We start from the raw sequence: 20,420 nt of genomic DNA, 5'->3' as shown, positions 1-20,420 counted from the left end.
GATTCATGGTTTTAGTATTGTTTGATGTAATTTGAGGTTTCGTCTAAGTTCGTATGCTGTTGTAGGACTTGTTGGTGTATTTCGTTGAGTTCCCGGGGGCCACGGGTGAATTTCGGAAGGTTAACGGATCAATTTTGGACTTGGAGAACAGCTGAAGAATTTCTGGTGTCCAGCTCTGGTTTCCTTCTTCGCATTCGCGAGAGAGGTCTCACGTTCGCGAAGGGGAACTGGGGCAGGCGAGAGTTTGTTCTTCGCGTTCGCGAAGCAAGGGATGCATTCGCGAAGGGCGAGGGCCAGTGTGCATCGCGAACGCGAGAGAGGCCACGCGTTCGCGAAGAAGAGTGAGGGCTGGGGTGGACTTCACGCATTAGCCTACGTGTTCACGAGTGAGGCATCGCGTTCGAAAAGGCATGGGATCCCTGGTCATCGTGTTCGCGAAGAGGAAATTTTGGGCGGCACATTTTGTGCTTCGCGAACGCGAGGCAAGGGTCGCGTTCGCGAAGAAGAAATCCCTGGACAGAAACTTTAAGTTCTGAAACCATTTTTGACAAATTGGAGCTGGGGAAGAGGCGATTTTTGGGAGATTTTCAAGAAAAATAACGGGGTAAGTGTTCTTAACTCAATATTAGTTAAATTACCCGAATCCATGGTTGTTTTTAACATTTAATTGAGAATTTAAGTTGGAAGATTTAGAAAACCCTCTTGGTTTAATTTGAAGATTTGAGGGTCGAGTTGATGTCGGAATTTAGTGATTCTGGTATGCTTGGACTCGTGGTTGAATGAGCATTCATATTTTATAACTTTTATTAGGTTCCGAGACTTGGGCCCTATGAGTAATTTTTTTAAAGTTAAATTTCGGATTTTGTTGGAAAAATTTATATTTTCATATGGAATAAATTTTAATAATTTGTATTGATTGAATCTAATTAATTGTCAGTGTTTTAAAAGGCGTGGGCGTAAGACGAGGCGTTTTGCATATGTCTCAGCGAGGCGTAAGCCCCGAGGCACGGGGCGTAAGCCCCATAGGTATTTAATTTTTAATATTTTATAAAATAATATAATGATAGTAAATATTTATAAACAGGTAAAATTGCATAAAAATTGAAGAAAATGATAGTAAATATTTATAAACAGGTAAAATTGCATAAAAATTGAAGAAAACTATATATATATATATATATATATATATATATATATATATATATATATATAAAATATCTAGCATGATTCTTAAGTATAACTAATGCATACAAATCACATATAACGTCTTTAACTTTCAAATAATTAAAAACTTATAATTTCTTTAAAAAATGATCAAACTCCACATTTTACCTTCCTAAAAGTAAATAATTAATAAAATTTTATTAATACGATAATTAAAATATTACTCCTTCATGAATAAATACAAATTAGTTTAAGATATCAAATTAATAAAAGTATATAACAAGGAGGGACAAATGAACTAAGACACGACCAATAACAAGTGAAAATATAAATTCGCAATACTATGTCTCATTATTAGAGTTATGCTCAATCTTCATATTTCTATCGATGAATAGAACTTTTATCATTAATTTGTTAAAGAATTTTGAAGGTCAACGATATTAATTAGGAAATTCGATACGTGATTTGCGTTAGAACTGTTAGGCGAGTCTCGAGCGCTGGGCGTGTTTAAGGCGCACGGTCGGGCGCTTGGGGTGTAAGCCTCACAGAACTAAGCCCCGTACATGAGCCCCAGGGCGTTTTTGCAAGTGCCCCGCCCAGGGGCGAGTCCCAGAAATGCCTTTTAAAACACTGTTAATTGTGACTAGATACGAGGCTTTCGGAGGCCAATTCACGAGGCAAAGGCATAGCAGAGTAAAGAATTACCCCGTTCGAGGTAAGTGACTTGTCTAACTTTGTGTGGGAGAAATTTTCCTTAGGATTTGTATTGATGTGATGTGTTGAAAGTCGTGTACACGAGGTGACGAGTGTGTACATAGACTAAATGTGGAAGGTTATGTCTTAAAATTGTGTAGATCACTGTTACATATTAATTAAATTATTTCATCCTGTTATATTCATCATCATTGATATATTTTTATATATATGTTTTTTGAAATTTGTATGACCTTTTCTTGCTAATTGACTTATTTGTTTAGTTGAAATTTTGTTCTTTTATTCTGTGCATTAATCGAAGATTGATTTTTCTTAAATTGAATTATTATTAATATAAAGTAGTGGACATTTTTATATTTGGTTTTGAGGCAACGTGTTAAAAATTATAAAATATTATTTTTGCTGAGATATTCATTCCCGAATATTTTGTGAGATTTTTGTACTCGTTGTGATTGAGTCATGAGCTCCTTATTGTGGAAAATATTATTGTTGTTGATTTATTTTGGCAAGTTAAAATATTTGAGCACTTGAGGTGAAATTGTGATATATTGTGATATTGATACGCATGCGGTGGTATAAGGTCTGGGTGTTGAAACGCATACGGTGAGATAAGGGTGGCTTGATACGCGTGGCTAGTAGGGGAACTACTAGAAGTCATGCAGTGTGATAAGGGTGGCTAAAACGCAGGATGCTATTTCGAGAAAAATGATTTCTTTAAAATTAATTGTGAAGGCTCCCGCGGTGATATAAGAAAATGAGATATTGTGAATTTATTTATGATTTGGGACTACGAGGCGGTACCTCGGGAGTGCCCTTGTTGATATTTCTTTATGGCTGCATTTGCCTTTGATTATTGTTGTGATTTTTTTTAAAGTTGTAAATTTCTGTTTTCTTTTTGCGAGGTATTATTTTTCCTCATTCTGTGTAATTAAATGGTGACATACTACTTGATTCATTTCTATTATATTTTATTGTTATTACACTATTAAACATTTCACCATGTCCTTTATTATTTCCAGTAGGGCCTGACTTGACCTCGTCACTACTCTACCGAGGTTAGGCTTGGCATTTACTGGGTACCGCTGTGGTGCACTCATACTACGCTTCTGCACATCTTTTTGTGCATCCGTGAATTAGCCGTATGCGGAGATTTCAAGGAATATCTGCCAGCGTCCGCAGGCTACGGAGTCCCCTTCTATCCTTATTATGTTGCTTCCTTATTTTCTTTAGACTCTGATATATAGAGATATTGAGGATAAATTCTTATAAGCTTGTGACTTATTCCTACCGGGTTTTGGGAGATTGTAATTGTTAAATTGCAGTTCTTATTTATTCAACTGTTAAGGATTAAATTTCAGTTTATATTCAACTATTCCACATTGATAGGCTTACCTAATCTTAGAGACTAAGTGTCATCACGAAACCCTACGGAGGAAATTTTGGTTCATGATAATCCCCTCCGATTACAAAACACTTGGCTTCCTGAACGGTTCTGGCAACGTTCACCGATAATGTTATCTCCCTTTTAGTGATTTTGCATGCCACGTTGAACCCGTTCAGGACTCGGACCGCAAGTACAATCTGATCTTGTAGGCCGAGTTGTTCCATGACCCTCGATTGATGATGTTGGCTGAGCTACCTGGATCAATTAGCACACGCTTAGTTCGAGATTTATTTACGAGTATTGATATTACCTGTACATCGTTGTGGGGTTGTACGATCCCCTCAGCGTCTTAGTCGTTGAAAGACAATGTTCCTTCCGGTACGCAATCTTGAGTCTGTTTTTCCCTTGTGATAGATACTTTGGTGCGCTTCAGCATCGGCCTCTGGGGAATGTCGACCCCACCGATGATCATGTTAATGACGTGCTGAGGTTACTCCTGCTCGGTCTGCTTATTATAATCACTGTTGTTTCTAAAGTGGTTCCTGGCCCGATCACTCAGGAACTTTCGGAGATGTCTGTTGTTGAATAGTTGGGCCACCTCTTCTCTTAATTATCGGCAATCTTCTGTTCTGTGGCCATGAGTGTCGTGATATTTGCATATTAGGTTGGGATCCCTTTGGGCTGGATTGATCTGTAAAGGTCTAGACCATTTGGTATCTTTGATGCATCCGATGGCAAATACGATAGCGGGATATTGAAGTTGTACTCCGATAATCTCGATGCTTCTTTAGCCCGACGGGCCTGTAGAAGTTGTTTTTGCTAATGAGTCCCCGGTTGCTCTGGCCTCGACCGTTTCTCATTTCGTTTCTCGCAGGGTTCTGCCTGGACCCACTACTTCTTCGGTCCCCATTGTACAACTGATACCGATCCCTGTTCGATCTCGGTTCACGATCGATGTCTCTCTTGACTCTGTCGATGGTTCTGACGGGATACACGGACCCAGAAGGGGGCCCAATATGATCATCTTTGACCCTGATTTTCGATTGATACCGGTTATGGACATTGACCCAACTGACAGTCGGATATTCTACCAAGTTTTGTTTCAACTGTTGTGAAGCCAACGAGTTCCAAATATTGAGTCCTTGGGTGAAAGCCCGAACTGTCCAATCGTCAGTGACCGATGGCAGGTCCATCCGTTCCATTTGAAACCGGGACACGAACTCCCTGAGCATCTCATTATCCATCTATTTTACTTTGAAAAGGTCTTACTTCCTGGTCTCGACTTGGATAGCCACGATGTGTGCTTTATGAAGGAATCTCCAAGTATAGCAAACGAGTCAATAGAATTAGGAGGTAAGTTGTGATACCATATCATAGATCCCTTTGACAGGGTCTGCCCGAGCTTTTTCAACAAGACAGATTCGATCTCACCATCCTCCAAGTCGTTCCCTTTGATGGCACATATATAGGAGGTCACATGCTCGTTTAGGTCGGTCGTTCCATTGTACTTAGGAATCTCGGGCATGCGAAACTTCTTAGGGATCGACTTCGGAGCCGCGCTCATAGGAAAAGATTTTTGAACGAACTTCTTGGAATCCAAGCCTTTTAATATCGGCGGTGATCTTGGGATTTGGCCGACCCTGGAATTGTAGGTTTTCACCTTTTTGTCATTAGTTTCGATTTTCTTCTCCCTGATTCTACCCGTTTTGTCAGTTCCTCGAGCATCTTTATGATCTCGGGGTTAGCCCACAATTCGTTTTCATTCGACCTCTCTGCGACCGGTTCATCCCTCTAGGTGACTTCCCGGGATGGATCGGGTTCAATTATGTTCAGTGCGCGGCTTTGGTTCTGTAACTGGACTATCGCCGCTTGTTGAGCATGCAATATTTCGAAGATCACCCGTAAATTGATCCCGTCTCCTCCAATATTTTGTGTTTTTTGGGCTGCAGATCGGGATCCACCACAGACGATATTCTCGGGGTCGATAGGCAGATTTGTGTTGATAGCCACATGCGAGTTAGCATCAATCGAGTCCTCGACTAGAATTCCGATGGGATCAATGGGCAATACCTTGTCACTGGGCACTATGTTGTTGTTTTCACCGTGATGGCCGGATCCATTGTCAACATGTAAGGGTGCTGACTGAGAGTTTGATATTTTGAGCTTTAACCTGAAATTAGAGACACTCCAAAGAACAAGTGTAAAGTAGTGTGTGTTATGAAAATTTGTATCAAATAACCACTATTATCCTTAGCCCCACGCTGGGCGCCAAACTGTTTACCCTCAAAATCGGATAACAATTGAACTTGTAAGTGGTTCTAAGGATACGCGGATTAACTTGGCACAAGGTGATAAATTAAGTTGCACTTGAAATAAATAATGATAAAGTAAATTTACACGAATTGGATAATTTCAGTCTTGGAAGGTTAGTCACCCTCGATCTAGATGCACTTCGATCGGTATCAAAATACAAAAGAATAAGAGCTTAAAGAGAGAAATAATAATATATTGCTTTGCAATACGTGTAGCAATCTGTTCTATGAATTATCAGATGATAAACACTTGCCTGCACCGGGTGTTTACACCTTATGTAATTTAGTTAACCATAGAACACAATATAAGGTCTATTAGGAATCTTATTTTAAATAAATAAAAAATAAAAAATAGAATGAAGTCATACTAACATAATCAGGGTTGCCGTCAGTTCTTAGTTCTTATTTCTTTTATTCCTGTCTTCTTATGACGTTCTTTTATTTCCGATCCGATCTACTTCCAAAGTTTGCGGCATCAAGAGGAGCACCTTTAATGGTACGAGAACTTTCACTATCTCCTTCACCAAAATCAAGTTGTCTGCTTCAACGAACAACTTGAAATAAAGGATAGATGAGTCAACTGAAAGTTTCACCCTCTATTTATACCATGAAATTCAGAACTGCAAGATCATATTAACCTATTATATTATGTAGATTACTCTTCTAATTATGTATGCTAAATTTTCATCATGTTAAGAAGATCCATCATTAGTGGGGTAAAACCAGATTCTATTTCGTAAAGTTTTTTCGTTTGTTAATCTTCATATGTGTTCCACTTAGAGTATGCTAAAGTAAATTCTTCTTTGTTAAGTTTAAAATGTTTAATATATTTTTCAAAGTTAAGATGCATATATAAATAATGATAGTTACCCTAGTAGAAGAAAAAATAATTTTTATATTTGTAGAGGCCAGTGATGGCACAGAAAGTGAACAAAAAATTAATATCGTCATTCATTAACGTTACAGACTAGAGTTTGCAAGACTCTATTAAGTATTTTTAATATTATTCTTTAGGATGATATGGAAAATACATGGTAATTAACTATGATTAAAGACTAATACTTTTAGTTAAATAATGTGACATGTGTTATTTATTTATTGGATGGGTGTAAACACCTGATGCGGGTAAGTTTTTATCATTATTAGAACCTCTTTATATAGTAGAGGAGTTCTACTTTAGGTACAATTCTATAAAAGGTAAAAAATCTCTTGATTTACTGATTGTCGGTTCCTTATTGATACGTGCCGAGATTCCCGCCGTAATATCCGACCGGTCACGGATATTCCGGTCTTCTGTAGGCTATGTTAATAATATTTCTTCGAACTCGTTCGGAGCTAGGATCGATTCCGGGATCACGGCCTCGATATTCTCGAAGGCAGACGTTCTGACCCCGGGTGCTAGCCCGGTAGGGCTTGGGGTCGATTTTCAGTCCTTTATTGCCATATTTCGAGCCTGACCTATCATGTCGTAGGCGAGCTCGATTTTGATTGTATACGGTATCAGTTCCATGGGGGAAGTCCAGCAAAGAACAAGACCCTTTTTTTTTTCAGATGAGAAAGTGCTTGCTAATGTAAATCTTCCAAATTACTGATTGAACGAATGAGACGTGAGCATGTGAATAACTCGTAAAATAGTAGTACTAGTAATTAACTTGATAAATTTACGGACTAAAAGATGCTAATTCAATGCTGATAGATTGCGTGCGTCACTTATTTATTTATTTTTTAAATAAAATTCTTTGCTGCTATTATCAAATCACATAACTTACACCAGTAAATATGGGAAGGGCCAAATCTAGACTCTATAGTAGTAAAAGTGAGGTCCCCATTGGCTGATTTGCATGAAAATGAGTAAAAGAAAGTAAAGGAAGTGTTCCCGCGGAGACAAATCAATTACTTCTATAAAGTAAAGAAAGGATATCTCACTTTACTATAAACTTGGTGACCCACTCCCCCCTTCGAGACCGTCGGCCAGTCCTTCAATTCTTAATACGTACTCACATCCGATAATTACATCAGATCAAATAAATTAACCAGCCACAAGTTAAAGTAAGAATATGTATCACTTAAGTACATGATTAAATAATAAGGTAAAAAATATGTATACAAAATACTGTGTATGATTTTTCCTTCACCCCACATCCTCTAACATTTCTTGGTGCAACTTGGTAAGATTTTTCCTTCACCCCACCTCCTCTAACATTCCCTCCCTTTTTGGCTTTTGGACATTAACTAACTTTAACTTTTCCACATTATATATTCATCTAAAGCAAATGGAAATCTTTCATGAAAGATCATTAGAGCAACATAGAATTGCCTATATTAGTCTGCTATCATGGCCATGAACTACCCTGTCTTCTTACTCATGAAATAATCTACAGCTAACTCTGTTGGCAATTAAAAACATAGAGTTATGGTTGGTGATGGTGCTATACGCAGGGTTAATGGTATGAAGGCTTTCTTGGGAGTTCTTCTTTTACTTAGTTTACTGTGGCTTGTATTCAATGGGAGTTTAGCCAAGCAGGCAACATCTACCACTAAGACAATCAATCATTTTGATGTTTGGAAGACAATACAAACTGAAAGTCATTATCTTCAAAAGAATTCAAATCTCAATTATGTCAGCGAAAGAAGAGCGTCTACTGGACCCAATGCCATTCTGAACAGGTATCTACTCTTTCTCAGTATATATATATAATCACTTGTATGCATTAGTATCACTTGTATGCAAAAACTTTCCAAATGTATTTTAAGTTGTAGCATATTACCTCCCTTAAATATGTTAGCATATTACGTGGTATTTTTTATCCTAGCAGCCGTGTGACCAAGAGGTCATGGATTCAAGCCATGAAAATAAACTTTTCAAAAAATATAAGGTAAGGGTTCGTACAATAGATCCAAGGTGGTCCGACATGCTCATTGGGGAGTTTAGTGCAACACTGCAACGAGCTGCCATTTTTACTTGTCAAATTAATCTTTCATGTGACCTAATAGTAAACTCTATCAATATATAGAAGTTAAAACTTTTTTATGTGTATGTTTTTTCAGGAAAGCAGGGAAGGCAGCCAGGGCTGCAACCAAAATAGTTGATGATAGGGCAAACAAACCTTTAGATGTTTGGAAGATAATAGAAGCTGAGAGGCAATATCTTCAAAGGAATCCAAATGTCAATTATGTGAGCAAAAGAAGAGTGCCTACTGGACCAAATGCCATACACAACAGGTACATTACTGTTGATCCATATATGCATTAGTACGTTACCAATGAGAAAAACTTAACGTTGTAGTTTATGATGTTTATGTTTCTTGGTTTTCAGGAAAATAGGGAAGTATAGGGAGCCACCAACTCGAGCTTGAGCTTAAAAAACAATTGAAAGTACTCTAGTAAAGAGCAACAAGATCCTTCAACCATCTTTACAACATACAAGCAGTGATAACAAGTAGGTGTTTCCTTAGAATGTACTAGTAGCTATATATCTGTTGGTAGACAGAGGCGAGTGTAGCCTTACTGATTTAGTAATTTCGATATTGAATATAAATATATGTGAAAAGTTAGTAAAGTTTCAACAAATAGTAACACGCGGAAAATTAGTAAATTTTGAACTCATAACTTTAGAAGTGCAATGAATTAAATTTTAAGAACTTAAAGGTTGAATCTATAAAATCTAAATTCTGGAACTGTCTATGGTTAGGAGTTAGGACACTGGAGATGTTGTTTGTAGAAAAGTAAATTGCTATCACCTGAATGAAATTCTAAGTAAGGAGAATTAAATTAACGAGGGAAAGTAGATTGGAAAGTAAAACTTTTCAAGACTGAGGAAATATGAAAGCAGGATATGATTTGATTGTGGAGTATATGCTACCCACTTTTTTGTTCCTTTTTAGTATTTTAGGAGGGTGTCATTTATAATTGGGACACTGCAAAAGATAGACAGAAATATTGGATAAATGCATGAAAAATGGGGAGTTTCCAAGATATTAATTAGTTTTGGGGAGTCTTTCTTGAATGATTATGTTGGCATTTTTGACTATTCAAAGGAACAAGTTTTTTACTTTCTGGCTCGAGTGGAATTATTTTTTTCTTTAAGTAGCAAATTTCACAAGGTAAAGCTAAGCTCCTAAACGAGACTTATTAAAGTTTACTTTTGTCCAATATTTTTAGCCTTGACTGATGTCCAGTAAACAGCAATTATAAGATTTAATCCTCACTTAGACTAATGTTTCAATTTTCGGTGGCATTCTAGTTTCTAGTCCAAAAAGTTGGTCAGAGTGTTCAAAAGGTAGAATTCTGGTCTTTGAAAGAGAATAAAGATTAATCATAAAAAAGAAGATTAGCATATGCACATGCATGATCCTAACCTCCACTCAATCCCTTCCCCGGGTTATTTTATCTATTACATCCACGGACAATCTAGTGGTCAAAAGTCTACAATTCACATTGCAATTTCACGAGTTTAAATCTCAATGACCAATCTACGTAAGCTTTTGCACTCACTTGTTAGTTGTTAGCTAAGTGAAAAAAATATTGATGGAATAAGTTTATATCTTTAACAAGGTGCCATTTGGTGAAAAAAAATCAATAAAATCTAAGGCTGAAATGGACTAAGAGACATGTAATTTGTGTTTGTAAAAAAGTCGTTACACCGTCCATACCTCTAACGAAAGAAAGCTGCTTTCCCGTCTCTTTTTCCTCCTCTTTCTGGGCTACGTTCTAAATGTGGGGAGAGTGGAATTTGGCCTAAACTGACTTTAGTTTTACCCTCCAGCGCCCTAAGGAAATGAGAGGCCTTAAGCTGAATAGCTAATTAGCAACAGTATTTGATAATGAGGCCTCCTTTAACCTTAGCCGGTATAGATAAAATGCAGCATCGGGCTGAATGAGCAACTATTTAACTTTAGTACCCTATCTCACTCCAGCTCACCAAAAATCATCGCCAAAGACATGGAATTTGAAAATTAACTGAAATCACTAGTTGATGTAATACAATTCTCTTTATCATTAATCTAACAACAATGTGACATTCATATATGCTTTCAAGTTAACAGATTTTGGATAGTTAAAGATGAAGCAATGACTCCAAAGAGCATCAATAGAAAATTCAAAACTCAATATGAAACGTATTAATCTTCGCTTGTGAAGATGAAAGAACGGGAGGGTTGAAGTATTTGAACAAACACGTGATAACAAAGTGACCATGAAAATCAACCATGTAAACAGAATGAAACGTGATCTTCCATAATAAACATATTAGACATTACATCCCAAACAAGGATCTTGAATATGTCTAGACAACTTATTTTTCAGAAAAGCTATATATATATATATGCACACATAAATCCACACACACATATAAGTATATGTCAAACTCCGGTTCAATTTTTTCCCAAATCAAACCAAATAGATGCCGGATTTTTTAGTTGGTTTGATTCGATATTTTGGTTTGGCGTGTCTTTCAGTTTTTGCTATACACAACTAGTTGCAAGCAACACATGAATAACAAAGGCCATTGATTCAACATTAAGAAGCAAACACCCCACCCAATTGCTTCCGAACAAGAGCTAAACTAGCAGTAATATAGGCTAGTTTCAAGAAATGAGACGTTTAGTCGAGGATCCTCCGAGTACATAACATCCAATGCTATATGCAACAGTAATCACATATATGAAGAACAATTAACAGTCGCTTCCTATACTACATATTTCAAACAAGCAAAATACTTAAGAATAATTTGTCCATTTTGCAAATATAATACAGCAATATTCAAAGGGTGTACAGTCTTGAACCAATCAAAATGGTGTCGTGCCACTTACACCAGTAGGAACTGAAGACTTACAGCAGGATGCATCATATTCACTTGGTTTGTAACATTTTGAAATGCTTTGAAAATTCCGGTTTCAAATAGGACTGCTCGTAGTAGCTTCTTTGCCAAATAGTAACGGAAATTCATCATATTGCTCGGAGAAACCCTGTCTTTCAGCCATGCTCTTAAGTGCTTCATAAACCTGATACATAGACCATCTGTCCTTGGGCCGAAAAACCACAGAATTACAAGCAATTCTTAGGAATTGTACAATCTCTTCATCATGCCCCTTCCCACATATGTTCTGGTCGATTGCATCTTTAATGCGACCTGAAACAGAGAGCTGATTTACCCAGTCCACCAAGTTACCCTTGAAGCCCTCTTCACCAGCAGTAACTTCAAGAGGTTTTTGTCCAGTAGCCAACTCCAAAAGCACTACCCCGAAGCTGTAAGCATCCCCTTTCAGTGAAGGCACCATTGTGCTAGAGTACTCCGGAGCTACATAACCAAATTCACCCAACTCCCCATTCACAAAACTAGACTCTTTTGCATCTGAAGGCGTCATCAGCCTTGCCAGCCCAAAATCCATTAATCTAGCATCCAAGTCTTCATCGAGGAAAAAAACATTAGAACATATGTTTTGGTGCAAGATAGGTGGGTGGCAACCATGATGTAACCAAGCAAGGCCCCTAGCAGCACCCAGACCAATTCTAAACCGAGTAGGCCAATCTAATTCACTTGCATTCCGATTCAAGAATGAATACAAAGTACCATTTGACAGGTGCTTGTAAACCAAAAGCTTCTCCTCTTCAACAACACAGTATCCCAGAAGTGGCACCAAATTAGGATGCCTAAGTTGGCCTAACCTATTCATCTCAACCCGAAACTGCTTCTCGCTCAGTTTGCAAGCATTAAGCCGCTTAATGGCAAGCGCAGAACCATCGCGTAACACAGCGTTATAAGTAGTCCCCGTTCTAGTCGAGTTGATAACATTGTCCATGCTGAAACTATTCGTGGCGACCAACAAATCAACTAATCTAACCTTAACAAGCGGTTTCTGAAACAACATAACCTGAGTGAGCTTGTGTGCCCTCAGCTTCTCAGCCCAACTATCTGAGTCATCGCCTCTACCGATCCCATACCCTCTCTTCCTCTTCCCGGCCTTAGTGAAATACCAATACCAGGCACCAAAACCCAACAACATAGAAGCAGCAGCACCAAAGACACCTGCCGCAATAATAATAGCTAAGTTTTTCTTACTGAGTCCTCCACATTTCCCCAAAGGTCCACCACAGAGTCCACTATTTCCTTCAAAGTTAGCCGAATCGGCCGAGTCGAAAGCTGCCGGAATTATACCGGAAAGTCGATTGTTTGCCACAGATAAAGTTTTGAGCCTACTGAAACTAGAAAATTCAGGGGGAATATTTCCAGAAAGTTTGTTATCATTGAGCATTAATTTATTCAAATAAGCGCATTTAACTAGATCAGCAGGGATAGAGCCAGAGAAATCGTTACTGGACAAATCTAGGGTTGTTAAAAAAGGGAGCCAAGTACAAATTTTCGAAGGAATTGGACCGGAAAAGCGGTTACCGGAAAGATCAAGGGTTGTTAAGCTGGCACAATACTCTAACGATTCTGTTACCTTCCCGCCGAGGTTCATGGTCTGAAGAGCGAGGCCGTTGATTCGATTTTCGCGTTCGTTCCAGCAATTGACACCTGTAAACTTGCAGATAGCGCTGACAGTGGAATTGGTAAAGTCCCATGAGATCAGATTCCCGCTTGGATCTTCTAAGGATTTTTTGAATCCTTCTAAACATTTGAGATCATCTTCAACTACAGCAGCATCGTAAAACTGAGGAAGTACAACAAAAAGCAGAATTAACTGAAATCTGAAACGAGTCATCGTGTAATTGAGCAGAGCCTCCTAGGGTTTTTTAGGGATTTAACAGCTCTGTGTAATTGGTACGAGGTGTTTGATAATATGTACAAGAGAAATGGGCAGGAAATAGCAAAGCTAAGGAAGACGAAGACGGCTGAGGCATTGACTTGCCAATATGAAAACCCAGTCTGTAATTACAGATTCTTTTTTTCTCTGTATTTTACTAGTATAGTATGACTATTACATTAGTGGAGCCTTTGGAGGGGGTGATACATTAGTTAATGCGTAAAAGATAAATGGAAATTGTTAATGAATAAAGGCCAAATTTGACTATTAAAATGGTTAGTTTGCTTAAAGGAAGAATATACAACTCTTTAAAGTATTGTTGATGTTTGAATAAGAAAAGTTTAGTCCCCTAAAAGGGCCTTAGATAGTTAAAGCGTAGATTCAAATATTCTTGTCATATAAGGTTTATGGCTGCGCCTAGAATACCCAATTAATGTAAACCTTTTATTCTAAAGAAGAATTGGTTTATTCCACAAAATCACTTTTGAATGATTTTGGTTGACTAATACAGATGCACATGGCGTAAAAAGGAAAAAAATACTCCATACCAAAAAAAATTATTTTTAGAATTCGAACCTAATGAAGTATCTAGTTTATGATCAAGGAGTACTACAATGAGAAACTGCCTTGAACTTTTGTGAATAGTTAAAATAAAAGTTAAAGTGAATAAAATCATGCTATATAAGTTTTAATAATCATTGGTGTTGTCTTTCCCCTTTCTCATGTGTTAAGTTATTTATTAGGAAATATATTATGGTGACTTGGCACCTCTAATAAATCAGGAAATGTTTTTATCTATTATCTCATTTTTTTTAGATTTATCCCTCTTATTTCAACATAATAATCAATTATTAAATAACAATGGCACCGTTTCAGTTACTTATACTTCCGTTAAGACCTATGAAAGAGGAATAAAGCACCCGATTCACAATCGACAAGCGAAAACTTAGGCTTTTCCATTTCAAGAGTGTGCGCGAAGCCACATCTCTTTGGCGCCACATCTCTTTGGCGCCATTACGATTTCATTCAAGGAAATCTCATAGGCATTCAGATGAATCTTCACAAGTTTGTCATTACCGGTAAACCTTGAACTTTGGTACCTTGAATCTTCACAAGTTTATGATAACTTTCTATAAATTCTCTATTCTCATGTGTTTGAGTTGGATAGGACTGACCGTAATTTCCTTCACAAACACTGGTTGTAACCTATTATTTTTATATGTAATCACCCCTCCCCTAAAAATAAAAATTGTCCTCTATCGTCGACATGATCATATTAGAGGCATTTCTGAAAACAGGAAGAGTGATGACTGGATCAACTCTAGAATTCAGGAAAAAAGTGTCAATTCATCCATGGTGGTATTATCAGGTCTTTCTAAGGCATTTGCCTTAATCAGTGAGAACAAGTTCTTCTATAAACAATGCCGAGAAAACGTGAGCATAACATCTTTCTTCTTTATCGTATTGGCAGGTTAGAGTTATTTGAGCAGTTTATTGCATGAGTTGTTGATAAGAGTTAAGACATTATATTGTGGCTGGCTGATGGTCTTAACGAGGAAAGATAAGATTATACCACTTTTGTTACCTGCATTGTAGCACTATAGATTTTGAATTTTGGATATTCTTATAGTTGTAAAATGGTACGAGTACAAAGGAGGGGAAAGTGAACGAATACCAAGAAAACAAACTAAGAGACCCAAAGGCAAAATATTCAGACAAAGAAGGAAAAGTTGAATTAGTATTTCAGAAAACATAAAGAAGAAGCATATCGCAGCATTACTAACACTTCACTTTTGTTAACATCATTCGCTTGGTTTGTTTTACTTTACGTTGGCTTCAGAAAATTTCATTTTTATGATCCAAATTTTTATTTTTACGCAAGGTGTTTCTTCCTTTCTTTTATTAAGCAGTCCGCAGAGGCGGATCCAAGATTTGATGGCTATGGGTATCACTCATGGGCGGATGCACATTTATCGAAGCGGTGTCATGCGACACCGTCGTAATTATTTGCTAAATATATGTATTAATACTGTGAGGAAGCGCATAAGTAGGAAAAAATGATACCAATATTGACGCATTGATTATGTGCTTGATTTTGCTCTAAGAGGTCAGAGGTTCAAACATCAACTAGCACATCATTTTTGCAAATATTTGAGAGAATGTATGTGGTTAAAAATTGTGATGAAATATAATTTAATTCATAACTTTTTCTAACTTTAGACTCAACAAAACCAATAGACTAAAGCTATTTCTCGTCTCTAAGTATGATAACTAAAGTTATTAATTAACGTTCTTCTGTAAATTTCAACACCGCTTACAAAAATTTCTGCGTACGCCCCTGGTGCCACTGGTTTTAATGCAAACCAACCATAATGAAGAGATTAAACTTGGGTGTATATTTAGTCGGTTCGATCCATTTTTTATTAATTCGGTTCGGTTCGGTCCATTTTGAATTAATTCAATTCAATTTAAAAGATCGTTATATGCATAAATGAATATATCACAAAATTGAATAAGTTCTTTCTAATTCGGTCAAATTCTCTGGATTCAAATTTGATTAATATGATTAAAAAATATAAAGTAAAAATAAAATTTTAAATTAGAAAATACACCACTTCAATCTACATATAGCTCGATTAATATTATGTCTTTGATGCATCATTTTAATTTCTAAAATTAATAAAATAACATTAGATGGATAAAAAGAGAAAATGATTAAAATCACATTCAAATAAATTTTAAGATCTAGAAAATGAAAAAGGAAGATATACAATTTAAATAAATAATAAAAAGGAGATTGTACAAAATAGAGTGAATAACAAAGGTGAAAAAATTAAAACAATTTAAAAGAAGGAGCACACAGAAAAGAAAGGGAAGGGAAAACAGATGACAACAAAACAACTAGGACCACAATAGAAACAAAATAACTAGGACCACAATAGAGATCCTCGAGTTGCAATGCTTTAACCGTGGCACCTACTCCCATTTTGTGACTTTGGGATGTTACCCGTTATATATGTTCAATATTTTGAGGAAAATACCAGCATATATATACGATTTTTTACTCGAGTGATCGGGTGGCGTACCACCCCCAATCCCCTACATAGATCCGCCCTTGGCAGTCAGTCATTTCTTCATATCTTTTTAGATTTTATTACTTTGATTATTTACAAAGAAAAAGTTGCTTGGATTTGCTCAAGTATAAACTGGGTATCATCCTTATTTATCATTTTACCTTGGCATACTCTTGAGAATTTGTTTATTTAATATTGAAAACTGTGATTACAGAGCTATAAGAGTAGTCTAATTAAAACTAAGTTTTGGTCATTGTAGTAGTTGCTTCTGTTAGAACCAAAAATAGAAAGTAAAACAAGAAAACTAAAAATTATTATAGCGTATAAGAATGATGTTAATAGAATTCTAATCTCACTCATTGAATTGTAGCTAACCGCTAAATTTGGATTGGTGGAGCATTATCACATGCAGGAAAATTCTCAAAACAAGAATATCTAACATTCACGAAAAATATTTTGGCTTGGCTATAAATATTATTAAGTGCTATTTGAAACAAGATTTAGAGATCAAATACTTTTGTTTTTCAAACTTCAACCAAAAAATGTCCAAATGCATACTTAACCTTTTTATTTGGGTTTTTTTCCTCTTTTAGCCCGCGAGAAACTATTTATTTTTTATAGTCGAAAAGGTATATAAATTTTGTATAATTATTTTTTATATAACATACAGAATGTGTGTGTATATATATATATATAATGTGTATATATATATATATACAAAAAATATACATTTTTCGGCTAAAATTTTTGAGAGCGATTATACAGTGTCATTTTTTCTTTTTATTTATTTCACAAGTTGTAATCAATATAATAGTTCATGATAAAATCATGAAGATATGTTTGATTAGTAAAGATTGAGTTTCTTTTATATGTCATTAATTGTTTAGTCATATTTTATTTTTGTTGTAAAAAATTTACTAGTTAAGTATAAGAGGAGGGTAGACTGATAATGAAAGCATAATGGAATGCGTATGATTTGGGGGAGGACGTTGAATTTCACTCCAGAAGAAAAAGGCGGGTCAAAACTTAAGCTAATCCAGCAGTCAAAGTCCAAGGGCATTAATTGTTTTGCAAAAACTTAACTAACACTATCCTTTACGTGGCTGCAATATTGGAGACTTAGCTCCGCCATATATTTTAGCTTTATTTTTTCAAAAAAAAATTAAAAAAATTATTTATTTATGAAATATGATCATGTTTTGGGAAAAAAATTCAAAAAATTTTAACTTCCCAAAAACTAGTTTAGGGCAATTTTGGGTGAAATGTTTTCTTCCACTCACATAACTTTAATTTTTCTTCAAATAAAATGCATGACCGAACACAACTTTAACTTTCAAAAATTATTTTTCAACACAATTTCAACAACTTCTTTTTCAAGTTTCAATCAAATTTATGTCCAAATGCTAGTTTAGACTTGGGAGATAAAACTTGACTAGCTTGAATACTAATTACACAAAGTACTTATTAATGGCTTATATTATTAAACTAAAAATTGTTGGATTCATTAAGTTGGTTGTTACTTATAACAGATGGATAATGAGTTGAGTTAACGCTAATGTCGGATTTTTCTCTATTATTAAAAGTTAGCAATATTAATTATTAGGCACATGGCTCTTATTACAGTTGTTGGATCACTGTCTTATACAGTACTCCTATATTTACTTTGGGAGACGCTATTATGTTTGTTGAATCTTAATTTTCGAATGAATTTAATGTTAAGGATAAGACTCCATTCTGCTACTATACGCTCTAAGAATCCTTTTCGTAATATTTAATTTCCTAAATATTGCAATGGCACGATATTAAATGTAAACGCTTGTAATCTAAAGAAACCTATAAAAGGTAGATAATAATCTCCTATGACCTGTTAGGATTTCAATATTATATAAAAATTTACAAAGATCTCCTATTATTTCGTTATCTTCTTTTGAGCTATTTTATTATTATTATTATTTTTGTAAAAAGAATCGTATTAAATTAACATTTTTAATGAGTTATAAATCGATTTCGTTTCTGGGGTTGTTCCACATTTGCCCGTAGTGGTCTAGTTCCATGTGGCCGGTACAAATGAAGTTGGTGAAGGAGGTCGTTCAACTCTAAATTATTTATTATTTATAACTGTACACAATAAATTTGCGTCAATAACAATAAAATCAATACCGAAAATATTGTAACAATCGTAGTAAATAAATTTAAGAGCTCTTGAGCTTGATCTTGAATCTATATTTGTTGCAATGAAAGATGATCTTGAATTTAACTCGCACGAACTTTGATTTGAACTCATACTCTTTGAACCTTGATTTGTTCATCGTTCTTGAGCTTGAACTTGAACTTGATTGTTTGAAACTTGAAACTTGTAAAAAAACTTCAGGTGTTTGATCCATGAGCTCTCTCTTGCTTTTTGTTATAACTTCTGGTCTCTTTTATGAGTTTTGAAGATCCCTATTTATAGTTGTGGAATGGAAGAATTGTCATAACAACAAACTCTTTCCGACTAATCAGATTGAAGAGTGACAAGGTTGTATTTGATTGGCCAGAACATGTCACTTGCACATGTGGTGCGGTTTCATAGGCCTTTTAATTTGACCTGGCATACCTTGTCATTTTGACACATGGCACCAAACTAGGCCTCTAGGAAGATGGCATATTGGGCCTTAGTGGACTCATCATTTGTAGCCCAACTAAATGGCTAGCCCAAATAATATTTATTGAACTTAATTAATTCTATTATATTAGTCCATAATGTTTATTTGGACTAATATACCTTGAATTTAAAGTACAGTCCAAATAATTTTATGAATTTAAATCTAATTAAATTTTGTATGCTTACAAATATCCCATACTTCGAGACTTGTTGGGTAAATATCTTGAACTTGAAAGACGAGGATTGAAGTATTACGAGACTAATACCCAATCGTCCCCTTTTTCAAGGAAAATCACATTTTCTTTTCCTTTTCAATATGCATTGTAGGATGTATTGTTCTTATTCATACACAAGTGCCAGGTAGTTTCCCTTAGGAAATCTCCACGTAAAAATGGGCTTTGACTTGTATGGACTAATGTTTAGATAAGAATTTGCATAGCCAATCCAATACCAAGTCATGTGGGTCTTAATATTTTGTCCAGATAATAGTGCAATGTAATGTACGTGTCTCCTTCAAAATCAAGCTTCCTTCACCTGCTTAATTAGATTTCTACTTGGATCAAGCTACCGTATCCTAGTTCATGTTGGAAACTAAAACTTTGGAGCCGCCTAAACAACTGATCCCCCATCGCCAAAAAAATATTTAATACCATATTTTGATAGCTATATAAACTCATGCTCGTAGGTTCATCGATCATCGCATAGCAACATATGCAAGCCATCTCAGCTCCGTGCTTTGACGAATAGACAGCATTAGCGGAGGTAACTTCTTCTTCTGTATTTTCTGTTGCCTTTTTCTGTCCCTTTTTTTTTTTGTAGGTCAAGTAAGTAAGAGTCGCCCAGTGCCAAGTCCATGACGGTATATAGATGATCAAATCCACAACAACATGTAGAAGGACAAATCCCTCGCAACATATAGAAGGACAAATCCTCGACAACATAGAAGAACAAATTCATAACAGCATATAGAAGGATCAAATCCGTAACAACATATTGAAGAATAAATCTATAGCCGCATATAGAAGGATCAAATTAGTAACAACATATAGAAGGAACAAATCTATAACTAGCTTAAGGTGCAAAGGGACTTAATGTCCACCTTAAGACTAGAAAATTATAGATTCTTTTATGGACAACCCACGAAAAGGCCAACTTAAGGTGCAAAGGAACTTAAATATCCACCTTAAGATTGGAAAATTATTGTTCCTTTTAAGGACAAACCCGCGAAGAGGCCAACTTAAGGTGCAAGGGACTAACATGTCCACCTTAAGCTTGGAAAATTACGGTTCCTTTTAAGGAAAAATCCATGAATAAACCAACTTAAGGTGCAAAGGGACTTAATGTCCACCTTAAGATTGAAAAATTATAGTGCCTTTTAAGGAT

At 35.9% G+C, this 20,420-nt stretch overlaps 2 protein-coding genes across 2 annotated transcripts; one reads left to right on the top strand and one right to left on the bottom strand.

Moving 5' to 3' along the window:
* Window positions 1-7,850: 7,850 nt before the first annotated feature.
* LOC107830582 (uncharacterized) lies at window positions 7,851-9,169 on the top strand. The gene is made up of 3 exons (XM_016658195.2): window positions 7,851-8,241; window positions 8,623-8,796; window positions 8,891-9,169. The coding sequence occupies exons 1-3, from the start codon at window positions 7,988-7,990 to the stop codon at window positions 8,928-8,930; spliced, it is 468 nt and encodes a 155-aa protein (XP_016513681.1). The 5' UTR covers window positions 7,851-7,987; the 3' UTR covers window positions 8,931-9,169.
* Window positions 9,170-11,195: 2,026 nt separating this feature from the next.
* LOC107830581 (inactive LRR receptor-like serine/threonine-protein kinase BIR2) lies at window positions 11,196-13,552 on the bottom strand. The gene has a single exon (XM_016658193.2). The coding sequence runs from the start codon at window positions 13,275-13,277 to the stop codon at window positions 11,469-11,471; it is 1,809 nt and encodes a 602-aa protein (XP_016513679.1). The 5' UTR covers window positions 13,278-13,552; the 3' UTR covers window positions 11,196-11,468.
* Between the last annotated feature and the right edge of the window lie 6,868 nt (window positions 13,553-20,420).

The sequence above is a fragment of the Nicotiana tabacum genome, chromosome 17 (assembly GCF_000715075.1).
Source record: "Nicotiana tabacum cultivar K326 chromosome 17, ASM71507v2, whole genome shotgun sequence".
In the NCBI taxonomy this organism is placed as follows: domain Eukaryota; kingdom Viridiplantae; phylum Streptophyta; class Magnoliopsida; order Solanales; family Solanaceae; genus Nicotiana; species Nicotiana tabacum.
The sequence above is the reverse complement of the archived record's forward strand: the minus strand, read 5'-3'. Positions and strand labels throughout refer to the sequence as shown.

Excerpts from the sequence above, each read along its gene's own strand:
- LOC107830582 (XM_016658195.2), top strand. The coding sequence starts at position 7,988 with ATGGTTGGTGATGGTGCTATACGCAGGGTTAATGGTATGAAGGCTTTC. Across the intron at positions 8,242-8,622 it reads CCCAATGCCATTCTGAACAG|GAAAGCAGGGAAGGCAGCCA; the intron begins GTATCTACTCTT and ends ATGTTTTTTCAG. Across the intron at positions 8,797-8,890 it reads CCAAATGCCATACACAACAG|GAAAATAGGGAAGTATAGGG; the intron begins GTACATTACTGT and ends CTTGGTTTTCAG.
- LOC107830581 (XM_016658193.2), bottom strand. The coding sequence starts at position 13,277 with ATGACTCGTTTCAGATTTCAGTTAATTCTGCTTTTTGTTGTACTTCCT.